General features: G+C 35.8%; 2 protein-coding genes across 9 annotated transcripts; one reads left to right on the top strand and one right to left on the bottom strand.

Annotated features, from left to right (window-relative positions):
- The first annotated feature begins 709 nt into the window (after positions 1 to 709).
- Positions 710 to 6,552, top strand: LOC100262011 (uncharacterized). Its single transcript, XM_002272097.4, has 8 exons — positions 710 to 894; positions 2,099 to 2,170; positions 4,060 to 4,228; positions 4,572 to 4,634; positions 4,727 to 4,774; positions 4,912 to 4,962; positions 6,135 to 6,198; positions 6,285 to 6,552. The coding sequence occupies exons 3-8, from the start codon at positions 4,082 to 4,084 to the stop codon at positions 6,386 to 6,388; spliced, it is 477 nt and encodes a 158-aa protein (XP_002272133.1). The 5' UTR covers positions 710 to 894; positions 2,099 to 2,170; positions 4,060 to 4,081; the 3' UTR covers positions 6,389 to 6,552.
- A 1,818-nt stretch (positions 6,553 to 8,370) lies between these two features.
- LOC100265365 (KH domain-containing protein HEN4) lies at positions 8,371 to 15,341 on the bottom strand. Of its 8 annotated transcripts, none has more exons than XR_009466925.1 (9): positions 15,195 to 15,337; positions 13,603 to 14,212; positions 12,480 to 12,603; positions 12,175 to 12,392; positions 11,798 to 12,052; positions 11,397 to 11,660; positions 11,105 to 11,169; positions 9,838 to 10,018; positions 8,371 to 9,745 (listed from the first exon to the last, which is right to left on the bottom strand). XR_009466925.1 is itself a non-coding variant. In XM_002272251.5 (9 exons), exons 2-8 carry the CDS (start codon positions 14,179 to 14,181, stop codon positions 10,867 to 10,869), a joined length of 1,554 nt encoding a protein of 517 aa, XP_002272287.2. In that variant the 5' UTR covers positions 14,182 to 14,212; positions 15,195 to 15,341; the 3' UTR covers positions 10,292 to 10,657; positions 10,843 to 10,866. The 8 variants fall into 8 exon arrangements, 6 of the variants coding, with proteins under 6 accessions (XP_059596742.1, XP_059596752.1, XP_002272287.2 ...); XM_002272251.5 differs by lacking the exons at positions 8,371 to 9,745; positions 9,838 to 10,018 and adding exons at positions 10,292 to 10,657; positions 10,843 to 10,915 and having other exon boundaries at positions 15,195 to 15,341; XM_059740765.1 differs by lacking the exons at positions 8,371 to 9,745; positions 9,838 to 10,018 and adding exons at positions 10,292 to 10,741; positions 10,843 to 10,915.
- Positions 15,342 to 15,750: the final 409 nt, after the last annotated feature.

Raw genomic sequence — 15,750 nt, 5'->3', positions numbered from 1 at the left:
TGGTTATGGTTATGGACTCACTGGGCTGCCCATACCTTTGCACCACAGCTTTCGTCATTCGTCAATACTCAATTAATCTTATCCACCCATTGTCTTCGCGTCCTTTTCAGGCATTCTAAATTAGGCAGCCCACTTGCCTCCTTTTCCAATATGGTTTCACATTTTCTATTTTGCTTCTTTCAAGAATGGCAAATAATTCCTCCCTTCACCCTTTGGCCGTGGATTGTGCTATCACCTCCTATTGCAAGTATGATACATCAATTTTTTTCCCCAAACAAAAAATTGATCAATCACTCAATTTTATTGGTGTTCCATCTCAATTAGGGTCATCTCACTCTCCCATTAAAATGTTTTCATCAAAAATCAGTTTTTAAATATAAACAAAAAAAATTAAAAATATTTTTCATCATTAGATATATAACTAAAAAATGACTTTTGGAAGAAAAAAAACATATTATTTTTAAATTAATTATAAATGATTTTTTAAGGTTATATTTAGTTCGGGGAAAATTTGAGAGAAAATGCTAAAAAAAAATAGAGAGAAAAAATAGAAGAAAATAAAAAATAAATAAAAAAATAAAATAGATTTAAATTGAATAAATTATTTTTATAGGTTTCTGCAAATTTATTTTATTTATTTCTCTCTATTATAGCAAAAATAAAATAATTTAAATATATGTATAATAGTTTTATCATATGAGAATATTTTCTAGATCTTGGGCCTATCGCACAAGGACTAGCCCATCTCTGTAAGGCTGCCGTAAATTCCGCCAGAATTGAGCCCACTACTTTAATTTTTATTGGTAGCTGGCGTTTGGTTAAGCGCTGTCGGCGTTGCTCTACGTATCGGAATCCCCAACTTCTCCGCCACTTTGTCGCCGGATCTACGATCAGGTAGCCGCTCCAACTTCATCTTCTTCTCCAATTCATAATCAAATTCAAGATGAAAATTAGTTGTAGATGTGGGACCACTTATCGTTCTTGAACTTCGATCGAACATTGACATGCATGGAGAACACCTGAATTTGTATGAGTGATGCATTCTTGGATGTATTCTTGCCCATTTTGGTCCCAACTCATCCCTTTTTTTTGGCCAAATTTTAACGAGTGTTTTTTTTAAAAAAAAATTAAACTAAAAATTCTGGTTTTCTGAAATATCTGAGTTTAATTTTAGTAATTTCATGACTTTTTCAGTTGAAAAAAACAAAAGTTATAATGATGATTGTTTTCATTTGCGCTCAACTGAAATTGTTTCACTAAAATTACTTTTTTTTTCCCTAATGATAAAATTAGGAATGAATATTTTGGTGTCTATATCATGTTTGACATAGTTGGAAATTGATGGATGTTTGTGTAGGTGGTGGTGGTGAGGAAACCCAACTGAGATGGTGGGGATGAAGTGGTGTGTGTTGAAATGTTTAGGATGAGTAAGTAAGGGCAGGAAGGACATGGGTTGTGGTAGTGAGATGGAGATGGTTGTTTAATTAGCTTGGTCTAATCTTGAGGAAACATGAAAGTTTCATTTAGTAATGATGCAATTAAAGATGCTTGCCTCCCCACTTCCATCTACTAATGGGTGCTTTTCTTTAATTAGAAGAAGCAATTGCACTTAGTAATACATTTTCAGATATAGATATGACAAGCATGGACTATACAAGGTTATTAGATATGACTAGCATGGACTATACAAGGTTATTAGATACCCTGCTATGATAAAACAATGACTTCGGACCATGCAGTTAATCAATTTTGGATGTATCGGCTTGAAATTTATATATCTTTCCACTTTGGTGTCAACTGTTTACAAAGATTGCTCTCCATTTCACTATGAGAAGTTGAGATTGTAATAAAATTTTTACTTATAAAGCTTAATAAACTGATTTTTATCATTATATGGTGGAATCTGAATAGATTTCAGCAATTTGAAGTTTTAGATGTTTATATATGTCCTCTGAATTGTTTGTTTTTTTCTCAACAAGTGATGCATGATACATGTTATTGTTTGGCTGAACTACTCTTCCCAGAGATTGATTTAGTTTTCCCTAGGAAGTTTTTGTTTGGAGCATAGTTGTGAAAGGCGTGCTTTAAGTGCGCTGAGGCTCAAGTTACAGCCACTCCCAAATTGTAGCATCTCACTTGCCAAGGAGTGCGCCTTGTTGGAGAACCACACGTAGTTTACTTTACTTGTCCCTTTTAAAACACTTTTATTCTTGACATTTCTAACTATGTATTGAAATTTATACAATTTCATTACTTTTTAGTTGAATGCTTCTTTTAAATGTTGATGTCTTAAATTTTTTGTTGATTGGATTAGACTTTAGATCATACTTTATAAAATTGATATGCATCATAAGTAGCATTTCACTTGCTCTAGTGCGCGCCTTGTGTTGCACATTGTGCCTAAGTCATAAGAGACTTTTGCACCTTAGGTGCACCTTGCTCATTTTAAAATTATAGTTAGAAGCTTGTAATAAGGTCTTCATGCCAGCCAATACTAAACGTCCACTATATCATCTTCCCATTTTGAATTGTTTACAATCTCTATGTTGTATCACACATGGATTGCTCTAATATACACACGCACACATTTGCATATAACTAAAGAATTTGGAATGTCTTTGGAAGAGGCAGAAGGAGCCTCCTACAAGTCATCATGTCAGGCAATACTTAATTACCACCATTTCCACCATATCATATTCCTATTTTGGGTTTTTTACAATCTTTATGTTGTGCCACATATGGATTTCACAAATACACACTTCGTACACCCACACTAACACATATTACTAAAGAATTTGGAATGTCTTTGGGAAGGGCAAATGGAGCCTATATTGGGTCATCATGTCAAGCAATGCTTAATTGCCACTATATCATCTTTCCGTTTCAATTTTTTACAATCTACGTGTTTGCATCCCATATGGATTTCAAACACGCACATAAATATAACTAAAGAATTTGGACTGTTTCGAGAAGGTTCAGGTCTTCCCAAAATGGCTTACATTTAGTATGGGAGTAGAGAGGTGCTGGTGTTCAATGCATATAAATGGTTGACATAGCACTCTCCATAAATAGGCATGTAATATGACCATGAACATAGATGATCCATGTGGTCGTAATTGAATCCTCCATGTAGATTTCCGCAAACATCTGTCTTTTATCCAAGTTTTATATTTACCATGCTCACTTCCCCATAAAAGACATAGTATTTCTATCTTTCCTGTAATGTTTGAAAAATACTATGAGTAATGGTTGTATGTGCACTTGCACAAAGATCATTCCAAAAAATTAACGGGTTAACCTCAGATGTCTATGCACCACATGAGAAAGAAAGGGCATGGTTGGAGGATTTTGGACCGTTTGAGTTTGTCTGTTTCCTGTAAATATGAGGTGAAGGAAGGTGGCCGGGAAAGGTTTGAAATTCAATGGTCCAATTTCTTTTAATCGTGATAGGATTTAAAATTGAAGATCTCTTATATGGAACACATTGGTGGTAGTTATTCTCCGGTAGATGTAAACCACTTATCCAACTGCACTGATGCTTTGGGCAAAGTCATTCAGGGCCATCTTCGTTAACTATATCTTAGTAATCACAATTCTAAATTTTTTGTCTTTTTAGAATATATATAGAGGTGAGTGTTAGCACCAAACCTTAAAGAGATCCGTGTTATTTTCAGAAATGATTTTGATAATTTAGTCTACCAAGAATTATGGGGATTAGATAATTCCCCCATTTTCTCTCCCTTCTGATAATCTAGTCCGGCAAAAATTATCTGGATCAGATGATTCCCGTCTCTCTCCCTTATGATAACTTAGTCCAAAAATTCTTTGCCTCCAATTTGGATACTCCATCTCTAACACAAGATTGTAAAGGAAATCACTTGTTATAAACCTTAGTTTCTTATACATGAGTGGTAATAAATCTCTCTCTCCTCCCCCCACCCCACACACACGCACACACACACACACACATACATCCACAGAATAAACCTTAGTTTTCCATATCCAAGTGGTAATAAAAGTTTCCATCACTGATGTGAAATGATTGATTCTTCTGTGCAGGTTAGGTGTTCAAGGAACACCCATGTCAGGCACTGATATCGAGGATGTGAAAGAGCAAGATCTTAATGATGGTATCCTCAAAGATCAAGTTGACAGTGACCTACATGCTGAAGACTCAAAGCATTTGGATGAAAATGAGGAAAACCCCATGCCCTCAACCCAGCAGGAGGTATATCTATCTATTTATTTATCTATTTATCTATATATCTATCCATATACATATATATAACAGAATACGCTTCATTGCAAATCTGTCATCAACTTATGGGTGGAAAAAGGAAAATTCCTTGAGTTAGAGCATTAGTTTTTATATATGAAGAGCCTGAAATGGAATTTACCAAGTTGGCTTAAATGATGGTTACATAGAATATCAGTCATTCATAAGCAACATGTCTTACATACATGTCAAAAAATCTGGCAGAGTGAAGTTTCCGAGAACATTGTTCCATCCTATTATAGTTGTTATATTGTCAGTTCTGATCTAGTATCTTGTACAATTTTGTGTTCTGCAGGAGGAGGTGATCAAGAAAAAGTATGGAGGAATATTACCAAAGAAGCCTCCATTGATATCCAAGGTAACTACATCTTCCCTTTTTCTCAATGCTAATATCTAAGTTCAATTATTTCAAGGAAGAGTTCACCTAAAACAAGTTCCATTCACTGACAGGATCATGAACGAGCCTTTTTTGATTCAGCTGATTGGGCATTGGGAAAGGTATGTATTTGATTTTCTATGTACTCTAACCTAGCTGTTGATGATCATCATTCATTACTCTTTGAAGACTGTTCTGGAGTGGCAACCCCAAGTTTAAATGCTTAATGCCTTGGCCTACTGCCTTGATTTTCCTGCAGCAAGGAGCAAAGCCCAAAGGACCACTTGAGGCACTCCGCCCAAAATTGCAGGTACTTGAGTTTTTCAAATGATAAGTTTTAATTGTTCTCTTATAACAAAAGCTTGGATTCTTTAAAATAAAAAGCAGTCCACCTCATGCAAAAGCCAGTGTTCTGTGTCTTGCTCATTTTTCACCCTATGCACAAAAGCTGGGATTGGGTAGTGAACCTTTTCTTTTTTAAACTAGGAATCGAAGACACAACCTAAACACGTTTGGAGGACAAACCACACTTATAAAGAACAGGCCAAAATTTTACAAAATTGCAAACATCAAACTCCTAGAGTAATAGCCTTGCTGGCCATGCAAACAAGGATCTCAAATTAGTGTCATTTAGCTTCAAGACGTGAAGTATACTATCAAACATTCCCTTTTTCCAGCCTCTTGCGATATCACCAAGTCACACAAAGAGTTGCAGTCAGCAAAACCCTTTTCCTCATTTTCCCTGCAAACATTCCATGCAGCTTGATAGCAGATCTTTCAAGTGTAGCAGATCCCAAGTAACAGCAAACAGAACTAAAATCATAGACCATAATTTCTGAGTGAAAAGATACTCACCGACTCCTTGTCCCTTCCTCCTACACAAAGTACACTTGGCTGGAATCCTTCCTCTTACTAACTGAATAATCATTAATATATTCACTCATTACTGGTGACAACACAAAGAAATCTATTTTTGTGTGAGTCAGAGTCAGATAGCCCTATATATGTTCTTCCTTCTTTTTTTTTTTTTACCTTTTTGGGGGTGCAGGGGTGGGTGTTTGGAAATCTCTCCAGTGCTGAATGATGAGTCCCCACTTAAGCAAATTTTTGTATGTAATAACATTGGGGTCATGAGCCCCTAGGTTAGTTTTTTGTCTAATGATTCACTATGGCAAGGAGAGAGCTTCCTTTGAATAAGCTTCAAATTTAACAGCATGCTCAAATTGATAATGCTGAATCTTTTAGGACATCTGTGCTGCCTCTGTTAGTAGTGTATGTATATAAAACCAAATCACCCCTCTTAGTGCTTTTCGTAATGCCTTTGCATGAAAGTGATTCACCTGAAATCATTTCTCTTTGATAATGGATATGGCAAGACAGCCAGAACTACAGTACTAATTTCCTGGAGACACAGATGTTACATGCATATTAATTTTTGTACATCTCATTTCTCCTTTTTCTTTCCCATATTATAATTGTCAGCCCACACCTCACCAACAAGTTCGATCAAGGCGCTCAGCTTATGCTCCACCTGATGATGGTGAAGGTACATGCAATTGATATTCCCAGAAGCATCATTTAATTTTTCTCGTGTGTTATCAGGCTTTTCCCCTTTTTGTGTTCTCACTGCAGATGCTGGCAATGATAACGATCCAAGCTGTGAGGATCAGAGCTGCGCATTAGAGGGCAGCAATGAGAATGGCACAACTTCTGGGGACAAGAAGTGCAATGAATAGTCTGCGTGTGTGAGGACATATTATCATATAATCAACTGGATGAGCACTTAATGATGGGGCCTGTATTCTATGCTCACATGAATAAGCTAAATGTAGCAAATTTTGTACCTGTTATAACAACTATTAACCAATTATAAAGCTGCTGAGAGATGGGGCTTCTACAATATGTAACAAATATAACTAACCAAATCCTGCGAGAGAGAGAGAGGGAAGGAGAAGCCGTTTATAATTATACATAATGGAAGTTATGACTCCTAACTTAGATTGCAAATAAGTGTTTTTTATTCTTCCTTATATGATGATCAAATGGCATTTTTCGTGCTTGGTGGTGACGGAGCACAACTTTTTCAGGTAGGTATCCTCATTTCCATGTCACTCATCCACCGTGGTTGTCACTTGTTTTTTAAAGCAAGTATTAAACAACTAATTTTAAGTCGTAAGACTCGTAACTTAAGCATGACTTAATTTAAGGTTTTCTATATCAAGTTTTATCAAATGTGGTGGTATGTAAAATATAATGTTTATAATTTAAGATGATTTTCAGCTAAATTATGCTTAAGTTAATATATTTATCCACCATTCAATAAAAATAAAAACAAAACAAAACAATGGAGGAAAGGGATATTAAGGGGGATTTAGAAAAGTTTATTTATTTTGATTTATTATTTAAGTTATTTTAAATTTTAAGTTTCAATATTAATTTATGATTAATTTCATTCTCTTTCCTCAACATGCCAACTAAATACACCTCACTATCATAAATTTAAAATTTTATCAAACACCTCATTTTCTCGTCTTATTTGCTATTTTCACTCACTCCTTATTTAATTTAAAATAAGAAAACATTGGAAGAAATTTCAAATTCATTGTGAGTAAGCTTACTTAGCTTAAACCTGAGGGAGGCAAGTGAAAATTTACAACTTTTCAAACAGTGTTGTCAATATATGCTTTGACATCCTTTATAAAATGGATGGTTAGGACAGCAGAGTCGGTCTTCATCCTTAAACCGCTATTGTTCTCAAATAAACACAATAGTGGTTCCTGATGATTGCGCACACAACCACCCCCCCACTAGCCCATCTAATATGCATAAGATGCTACATTCCATGGTGGAAAGAGCATGGAATAAAGCTGTTGCTTTTCCATTTGAGGCTAGGAGGGGGATTAGGGGGTTGTTGAATAAAAGGAATATGCCAAACCATAAAAGCCAACAAAAAGCAAATGATAACAACTGGTAAATAGCCTCTCCATGGCTTAGATGACAAAACAACAGCTCCCCTGCAGATAAATCATGTTATGAGATTCCACGGAGGTACCGCTAGTCACAGTGTTGGAATCCATCCTGATAGAAGGGAATGTAACAAGGGAGTCCTTTAGAACCTCATTATTTCCACAGGAACTCTTGACAGAGCACAATTTACAACAGCAGCTAATAGTTTATTGCATCTCCCAAATATCAAAAAGTTGGACTCAAACTTATTCAACTATCCATTACATTTAAAATTTGGTGCAGGCCACCTAGCATCTGATGCTGATTAAACAGGCAAAAGGATGATGCCCACTGACAAACCAAATTTAACTGTAGCAAAAAAGTCAAAAAACTGAAGAATACAACCACAAATGGACTCCTATTAACTGGTTTAACTAGCAGTCAAACACATTGTCTCATGGTTCCTACACTCCAAGGTCAAAAATCAATAGATCCCCCTTAAAGCTGTGAAGCACTCAGTTTCTTTAAGCCCAAAATCACCATAATATATCAGGAAAAAAAAAATGCATTTCAAGGAGATGAGCTGCCATACGGTAAAAGCAATGGGAGAAAAAAGACAAAGATATACTACCAAAACAAAAAAATATATATATCATGAGGGGACTGTTATCTAAAACACAAACAGGAATGGAACAGAGGAAATATGAGAAAAGTAGAGAGGAGTGCATACACAGAACCAAAAATAAGATAAACAAATAAAAGAACAGTCATATAAAGAAAAGAGGAGAAAATAAATAATGTCTGATTAAAAAAATTAATAATGAAAACAATATTAATAACACCAAGAACAAATACTTAGCAGATAAGATAGTCGATCATGTTCATCCCAATCCCAATTACATCAATGTTTGAATCATTAACAGTGTCTGATTAAACCAGTCAGCCGAATGCCGCTTCTCTACAATGGATCAGATCAAAACCCATGCAATAGGTCAATTAACACTAGGCCAAATGACAAACCAAGAAATCAGATGGTTGAAACCACACAAAATACAGAACTTCAACCAGTCCTGCTCCATTGCCGGATGATGAGGATGATCGTGACAACAATAACGACCGAAGCAGATGCAGTTATTTGGCTGACACATTTTACACTTTAACTGCCAAATCTGAACTCCATAATGCACCATGGAGTTTTAATCCCTCTTCAAAGGTAAGGTCTTCCCTCCCCTCACAACCAAGGATTGCACTACCCATAATCTACTATTTCCTTTCTCTTTTTCTTTTCCAGTTGAAAATTGCATATACATCATCCTTTTCTGGGAAACTCTACTAAGGAACCATTTGATCCAGAGATTCTTGTTTTTCTAGACTGTAATGTCACTTTTGAAAGTCCATTCAACTATGAATTGGCACGGCCAACAGGTGCCAAGAAAACCAAGTTTCAGAAGAAAAAATAACAAACTATTACAAGGTTACAAATACAGAAATATCAGAACAACTTTTATATAAACATTATTCGAAGAGATCACATTTAAAAACATTTTTCCTCATTATTTTTCCCAGTTTTGAGATTATTATAACACTTAATTTGAGGTTCACATTCATGCAAGCAAACATCAAATGCTATACTGATTTTGCTAGTTTGTATTTTAGTTCTTTGTTTTGGTTTGTTCCATGAAAAAAAAAATGGTCACTCTTCCCGGTTTCTGTACCAATATTAAGAAAATTAGGTAAAAGAAAAAAATAATTAACCATCTGCAATTTGTTGTTTTTAACTCATTGGGTCTGAAACCATCAAATTTCCTTCTCTATGTAAGTTTCATTTTTGGACACACCTCTAAATTTTCCTTCCTTTTTCTCCTTTGCTTTTTATCTTACCTTGCAGGTGGTATATTGCATCAGTGCTGAGTTTTATTTCTCCTTACAAGTTCCCTTTTGGGACATACCTCCAGATATTCTTCTCATTTTTCCTTTTTCATGCTTTTTTTTTCTTTTGGTTGCCTTCTCTCTTAGTTGCCAAAAAGATCCACATTTCTTGGTCAATGACCATTTCAGGTTTTGAAACCTTACTCAACTTCAGACATAACCAGCCATAGAAAAACTCACCTGCTTCTAATGCCAAGGGAAGCAAGGATTCAAAAGACCTGCCATCATTGCATAAAGGACTGAAAATTGCATTCACTCAAGGCAATACATGAACAGGAATATGAAGTTTTGGTACTGAGGTCAAACCTACCACTTGAATTGATAGCATCTTCAGATTCTTTACCATGTCAATAATCTCTCAATGATATCCAACAGTGATCTTGAGCACAAAGAATCACCCTTGAAAATGATTTGCACATGGTAACCTCCTACTAGGTAATTCCTGGCACCAACTATGATTTTGCCTTCAATGCATGGCCTCCAAAACTAACCTGAACATACACCATAAGACCAATATACCTGCCTTTAAAGCAATTTGCAATTTTAGGACTTTTTGCATTATTAATTGCAACCCATGTCCATATTTACTAACTAAACACCAATATTAGCCATATCCAAACACAATACAAAGTCTAAAGGGGAACATGATAAAGCTTGTGCAGTCCCAATTGAATGAAAGCTTAACAAGCTGCAATAACTGCAAGCAAGCATGCAACAGAACATACAATGGAACAAAATCCAGGAGATTGACCAGCTCACAAAAGGAAAGACAAAACTGACACTTCAATATCCTCATAAAGTAAGCAAGGCCGAAATAGTCATGGACACATATCTCAAGTTTTACAAATAGGAAATATTATTATGATGACACATTAATAATGCTGGCTACATAAAAGCATTGGGAGCACACAATATAGAACTTGGTATACTTGGTGTAAAGGCCATATATCATTGAATTGAAAATTGCATTGCCAGATAATGTTGGTCACCCTAAACAAAGCTTCAAAGGTGGGCCAAGGTGGATCATAAATTTGTCAAACCCTGTTCATCTGATCTTCTGGTCTAGGCAGGAGGCTTCATCGAAAAAGGGCACTGGGCAATAGGCTGGCTTCAGGCTTCGTAGATCACAGCTGTTTTGATGGGAGGGGGAAGGCAACAAAGGGAAAAAGGTGCATTAGCATTCTTATATAGGATGGCTGCCTAGGTTGAGATACCTACAGCAAATTATCGCAACCTTATAATGACTAACATAATCCAAGGCAACTTTTTTATTAAAATCAAAAGGACAAGAATGAAAATTAAGATGATTATCTACCTGCAGGCCCTAGGATCTGTGACTCTAATAACCATGATGTTTCCCATGGGAAACACGGCCCTGACTAGATAACCTGGTGACAGAAGCTAAAATCAGGACCCGGATGTGATTAACAAATGCGAAAATAAAAAAGAGAAGGGGAAAAACAAAACAAAACAAGACAAAGATCATGTGATAGATGTCTACAATAAAAAATTAAAAAATTAAAAAAAGAAAGTTGGAAGGAAAAGTTTCCAGCTCCAACAAGAAAAGAGAATATTACCCAGTGCTACCCGATCGACTGGAAGAATAGCCACTATATGCTCCATAACCATTCCCACCACCACTCTGCAAAATGAAAATGACAGAAGCTTCACTTAGAAGGAGAAAAAATAAGGAACAAAGTGAAATGGTAGCTGATTTAATTAAATAAGCATTGGATAGTCCTCCACAAGTTGCATGGACCACTAAATGTGTTAAATGACATCCATCAAGAAGAGAAAAAATGACTGGAACAATAGTCATCACTTCCAATTGCAATAGGAGAAAATTTGAATCTATATGTATAAGATCACCTGTGAACCACCATAGCTCCCATATCTGTCACTTGGGGCCAAATCACTAGAACCATATCCACCTGAATAAGAAGAAAACCCACGTTCACGCGGTTGACTATCACGGCTTCCATATTTTGAACCATCTGACATGTCTGACATGGGAAGGTAGGGAAGGGTTGGTGGAATTGCAGCTATTGCACCCTCCCTTTCAAATAAATTAGCTTTTAACCGCAATGTCACTTGTAAAAGGGCATTGCTAGCAACATTTAGCTCTCCAGTGATCTGGTCAGCATCAAAAGGTACAAGGAATAGTTTGGATCAACTTGAAAACACATAAAAGTTATAAAATAAGATGCAATAGACAAGAAAACAAATGTATTCCTGGAGCTAACATATAGAATCCAAGATTGTAATCTTACCTGCACCATCTCATCATCTTCAGATGCAACCTTGGGAAGATTTTCCTTTGATAGAATGCGGATGTTTGCTCTTGTAACACTCCTCATCTCAGAAATGATGGCCCCACCTTTACCAATAAGGCATCCAATCCGTGAGCTTGGAACGAGTAGACGGGTAGTGACCACAGAATCACTAGATTCCCTTTCAGCTTTCTCACTGCATCGTGGTTGCAACCGCAGTGCTGCATCAATGGTTGGAGATGGATCTTCGAAGAACTGAAATTGCACTTTAGTTTAGGAATTCATATGCATCACAGCATTTCATCTGCATTGCTTTATACATACAAAAATCAATTTTAAAAAAGGGACAAAGAAGAAGAAGAAGAACAGATGCTCACCTCCTTTGCTGATATAAAAATAATACAATCATCTCCTTCAGCACTTGAACTATCAACTTTAATGGAAGCCCCAGATTCCTGTCTGATTTGTTTGATAATACCGCCACCTTTGCCAATCACACCTCCAATATTTCCAGTTGGACAAACCAAACGAAGAGAGAATTCCTTTGCAGAAGATTCATCCCTCCGAGCAGAGTAATAAGAGTGCGACCAATCTCCTGTATCACCTTTGTAACCCCCATAAGAACCCATCAATGGAGCAACACCCACAAGTGGGGCATCAATATTTGGAGTCATGAACGTACCACCAGATTGATACATGTTGGGGGAAGAAGACAACAGCAGGTGCTGGGATCGTGATGGATTCTCATGAAGGCGAGATGCTAGTTGATGAAGAGCCTTTCTCACAACTGATGCGTCCCCAATTATCTGAGAAGTGAGAGCCCAAAAAACATTTCCAAAGGCCTATTAGAACCAATTGACATTTCATAGCAGCAAAAATATACATGAAAAAAGCCCTCTAATATATATAGGCAATTCAAAATCTGTTGATGGACTCTCAAGAAAGATAGATAAATGTGGAAGGACAGAACTCAACTAACACAAGTTGAGAAATGAAAAATATTCTAAACGCTTCATTATGCTCAACTGACTGATGTACAACTAGACACTCTTTAATATATTATGAGATATCAAAACCTGTACTTGTAATCCAAATAATGCGAGAAAAATGGATGGTTCAGTATTAAACTGATATTGTTTGACGGACTCAGCCATTTGGTACAGCCATAGCTTCTAGAAAAATCATTATTCAGAGAAGAGGCTTTTATTCCATATGTAATAGTAATAGCAGTAGCAGTAATATAGAAGAACCTCCATCTAACTTCTTCTACAAAAGCATCTCAAAAGATTTGCTGGAAAAAAATTTTAAGCCCCAAAATTTTGATTAAAAGTGTTTTAATGGTCAATCAAACAGTGCAAAGCACTTTGACAGTCATTAAGCACTTCCAAACCACTGGAAAGTTATGCCAAAAGGGCCATTACAGCACCAAAATCTTAGAAGCTAAGCAAGCCAGTTAAGCTCCAACTACATCAAGGTATGCAAATATAATATCAATGTAAATTAAAAAGCAAAAAAAAAAAAAAAAGACACCTTAAATTTGTCACTTGATAACAAGTAGTAATAAGCAAAGGTTATTGCATAACAGATTGCTTTTTTTTTAATCCAAAAAGAAAAATGCTAAAAAGAGCAACAGAATCCTTTTGGCTAGTCTAAACATTCAACATTTTTCTTCGGAAAAAGCTTTAATATGTGAAAGATATTAATCCTTTAGTAACATATGTAAAGAAATATATAAATAAATACAGAACTAAAATATGAACAGAAAAAAGTTCAAATGAAATAAATAAAAAAATGTTGTATCTTACCTGCAGAAGCTCATCAGAACTAAGGGCACAAGGTGGCAGATGTTCATCTTTTAGAATGCGAATCTGAGCACGAGTTTCACTGCGTATATTCTGAATCACTTGCCCACCTTTCCCAATAACACAACCAATCTGATCAGAAGGCACAAGCATCCGAACAGTAACTTGCTGTGCCTCTTCAGGTTCCTCATCAGCAGGCAGCTCACCAGCAACAATCCTATCATGCACCCTGAAGAGAGCATCTTGTGCAGGTGAAACAAGCTCACCGGTATCACCAAATGGATTAGTTTCCTCACTTGAACTATAGATGGTGACAACACGTTCCTCACAGCCTGGCATAGTTTCCCCAATCCTAATGTTTGATTTAGTTTCAGATCTTAGTTGTTTTGCAATGTCTCCACCCCTACCAATGATGCTTCCAATCTTTCTCACAGGGCACAGGTAACGGTATACAGTATCTTCTACCCCAATACCATGCTGCTCCTTGTCATCTCCAGGGTTTCTTCTCTTACTTCCGCCATTACCACCATAGTCAGACTGAGAATGGGATCTCTTGCCATAGTCATTTCTCTGGCCCGCCATTAGTAAGGATATCTTTTCCCTTGTTGAGTATCTGCACCTCAAAGTAATAAGCAATTGCAGTTACTGCAAAGCAGAAAATTCTATTGCAACTTCAAAATATCCTAAACTATCATTAGACATTAAAAATCACCATTGGAAATAAGTTATGACATCAAACAATGAAATATTGGAAATAAGTGAGGATGTCAAACAATGAGGTGGTCTGTTGCGTATCATACTATTACCATCTGCTACTTAGGGTTCATCAAGTAAAGAAAATAAAGAAGAAAGAGGATGAAAGAAAATTCAAAGAGAATACAAAAAATTTAATTAATTATTAAAACTTTCTCACATGCTTCTCCAAATTTATTTGTCTTCTTTGCACTCTGACACAAATAATGAAGAATTTATTCATAATAAAGTGATTTTTATTGACTTTGACTTCGTCATATTTTCCATGGTAAACCAAATAAAAGACATTGGCTCCATTCCTGCTCTATTTTTTTTCCTCTTTCGCTGGTGCATTCTGCAGTCCAAACAGAGTCTGAAGCCAAAGGAATTATTAATACTTGATTGAAATCAAATTCAATGATGCTCATATGATTCCTCAGACAGAATAAAATATATTAGAGGTTGGAAAATATACCATTGTTCATGAAACCCTTTCTAGCATTAAATTAGTGGGTACTTCATAGTATCTGATTGCTAGATCACAGATTCCCCGTACACTCATAGTTTATCCATATTGAAGACCACCATAAAATTAATCCAAAACCATAAATACAAAATTGATTGCATTAGCATTGAAATTTAGAAACACCCAAATCTTCCGAGAAAACCCACATCAAGAAAACACCCAAAGTCAGAAAAGGGGGCAAAAGACACAAAATTTTGCATACAGGAAAGAGAAAACCCCTAATGGACGCTCATACAAGTAGCTAAACATTACGCATAAATTGCGAGGAAAGCAACAAACTTTGAGAAATTTGTGAAAGCGAGATGGTGTGGTGGGAGATGGATCTGAGTAGATTTACCTGGGATGATTATTAGGAGCTCTTGTATTGTTGAGTTGAGTAGTGGGAAGCCTCTTCAGCAAAAATTGAGTTTGGGGTGCGGCCCTATATATCTTTGCTTGAGACGGTTATGCCTTCGATTCTAGGGTTTCATTCTCTAATATCCAAATGCCGTTAAATTACTAATATATCCCTGCTATAAAATCCGCCACTTCCTAAATTTGTTTTCTCCTTACCCTTTATTACTAATTATAAAAACTAAATATGCAATGTGTATCCACCCATGTTTTTAAATTGAAAATATTTTTTTGTTATATATTTAATTTAATAAAAGTAAATTTGTTATAAATATTTATAATTGCACACCGTTGTTACTATATTTATACTTCCACCATGTTGATATTACCCTTAGCAAACCTAACAACTAAGGGTATCATTTTTTTTTTCTTCTCTCTTAATTTAGAAAAAAGAAAAGAATTTATCTATAAAAAATTTTATATGTATCTTGTAGATATAAAAATTTTAGCTGATTAAATTACCATTAATTTGGTTTTCAAAATTTATAAATAAATGGATA

This window comes from Vitis vinifera, chromosome 1 (assembly GCF_030704535.1).
Source record: "Vitis vinifera cultivar Pinot Noir 40024 chromosome 1, ASM3070453v1".
Taxonomy (NCBI): Eukaryota; Viridiplantae; Streptophyta; class Magnoliopsida; order Vitales; family Vitaceae; genus Vitis; species Vitis vinifera.
Note: the sequence above shows the minus strand (reverse complement) of the source record. Positions and strands in the feature narration are given on the sequence as shown.

Bases quoted from the DNA above. Each gene is read 5' to 3' on its own strand.
- LOC100262011 (XM_002272097.4), top strand. From the start codon at position 4,082: ATGTCAGGCACTGATATCGAGGATGTGAAAGAGCAAGATCTTAATGAT. The intron at 4,229-4,571 runs GTATATCTATCT...TGTGTTCTGCAG, and splicing joins TGCCCTCAACCCAGCAGGAG to GAGGAGGTGATCAAGAAAAA. The intron at 6,199-6,284 runs GTACATGCAATT...TTCTCACTGCAG, and splicing joins TCCACCTGATGATGGTGAAG to ATGCTGGCAATGATAACGAT.
- LOC100265365 (XM_010653594.3), bottom strand. From the start codon at position 14,181: ATGGCGGGCCAGAGAAATGACTATGGCAAGAGATCCCATTCTCAGTCT. The intron at 11,661-11,797 runs GTAAGATTACAA...GATGCTGACCAG, and splicing joins AAGATGATGAGATGGTGCAG to ATCACTGGAGAGCTAAATGT. The intron at 10,916-11,104 runs GTAATATTCTCT...TTCTGTCACCAG, and splicing joins AGTCGATCGGGTAGCACTGG to GTTATCTAGTCAGGGCCGTG.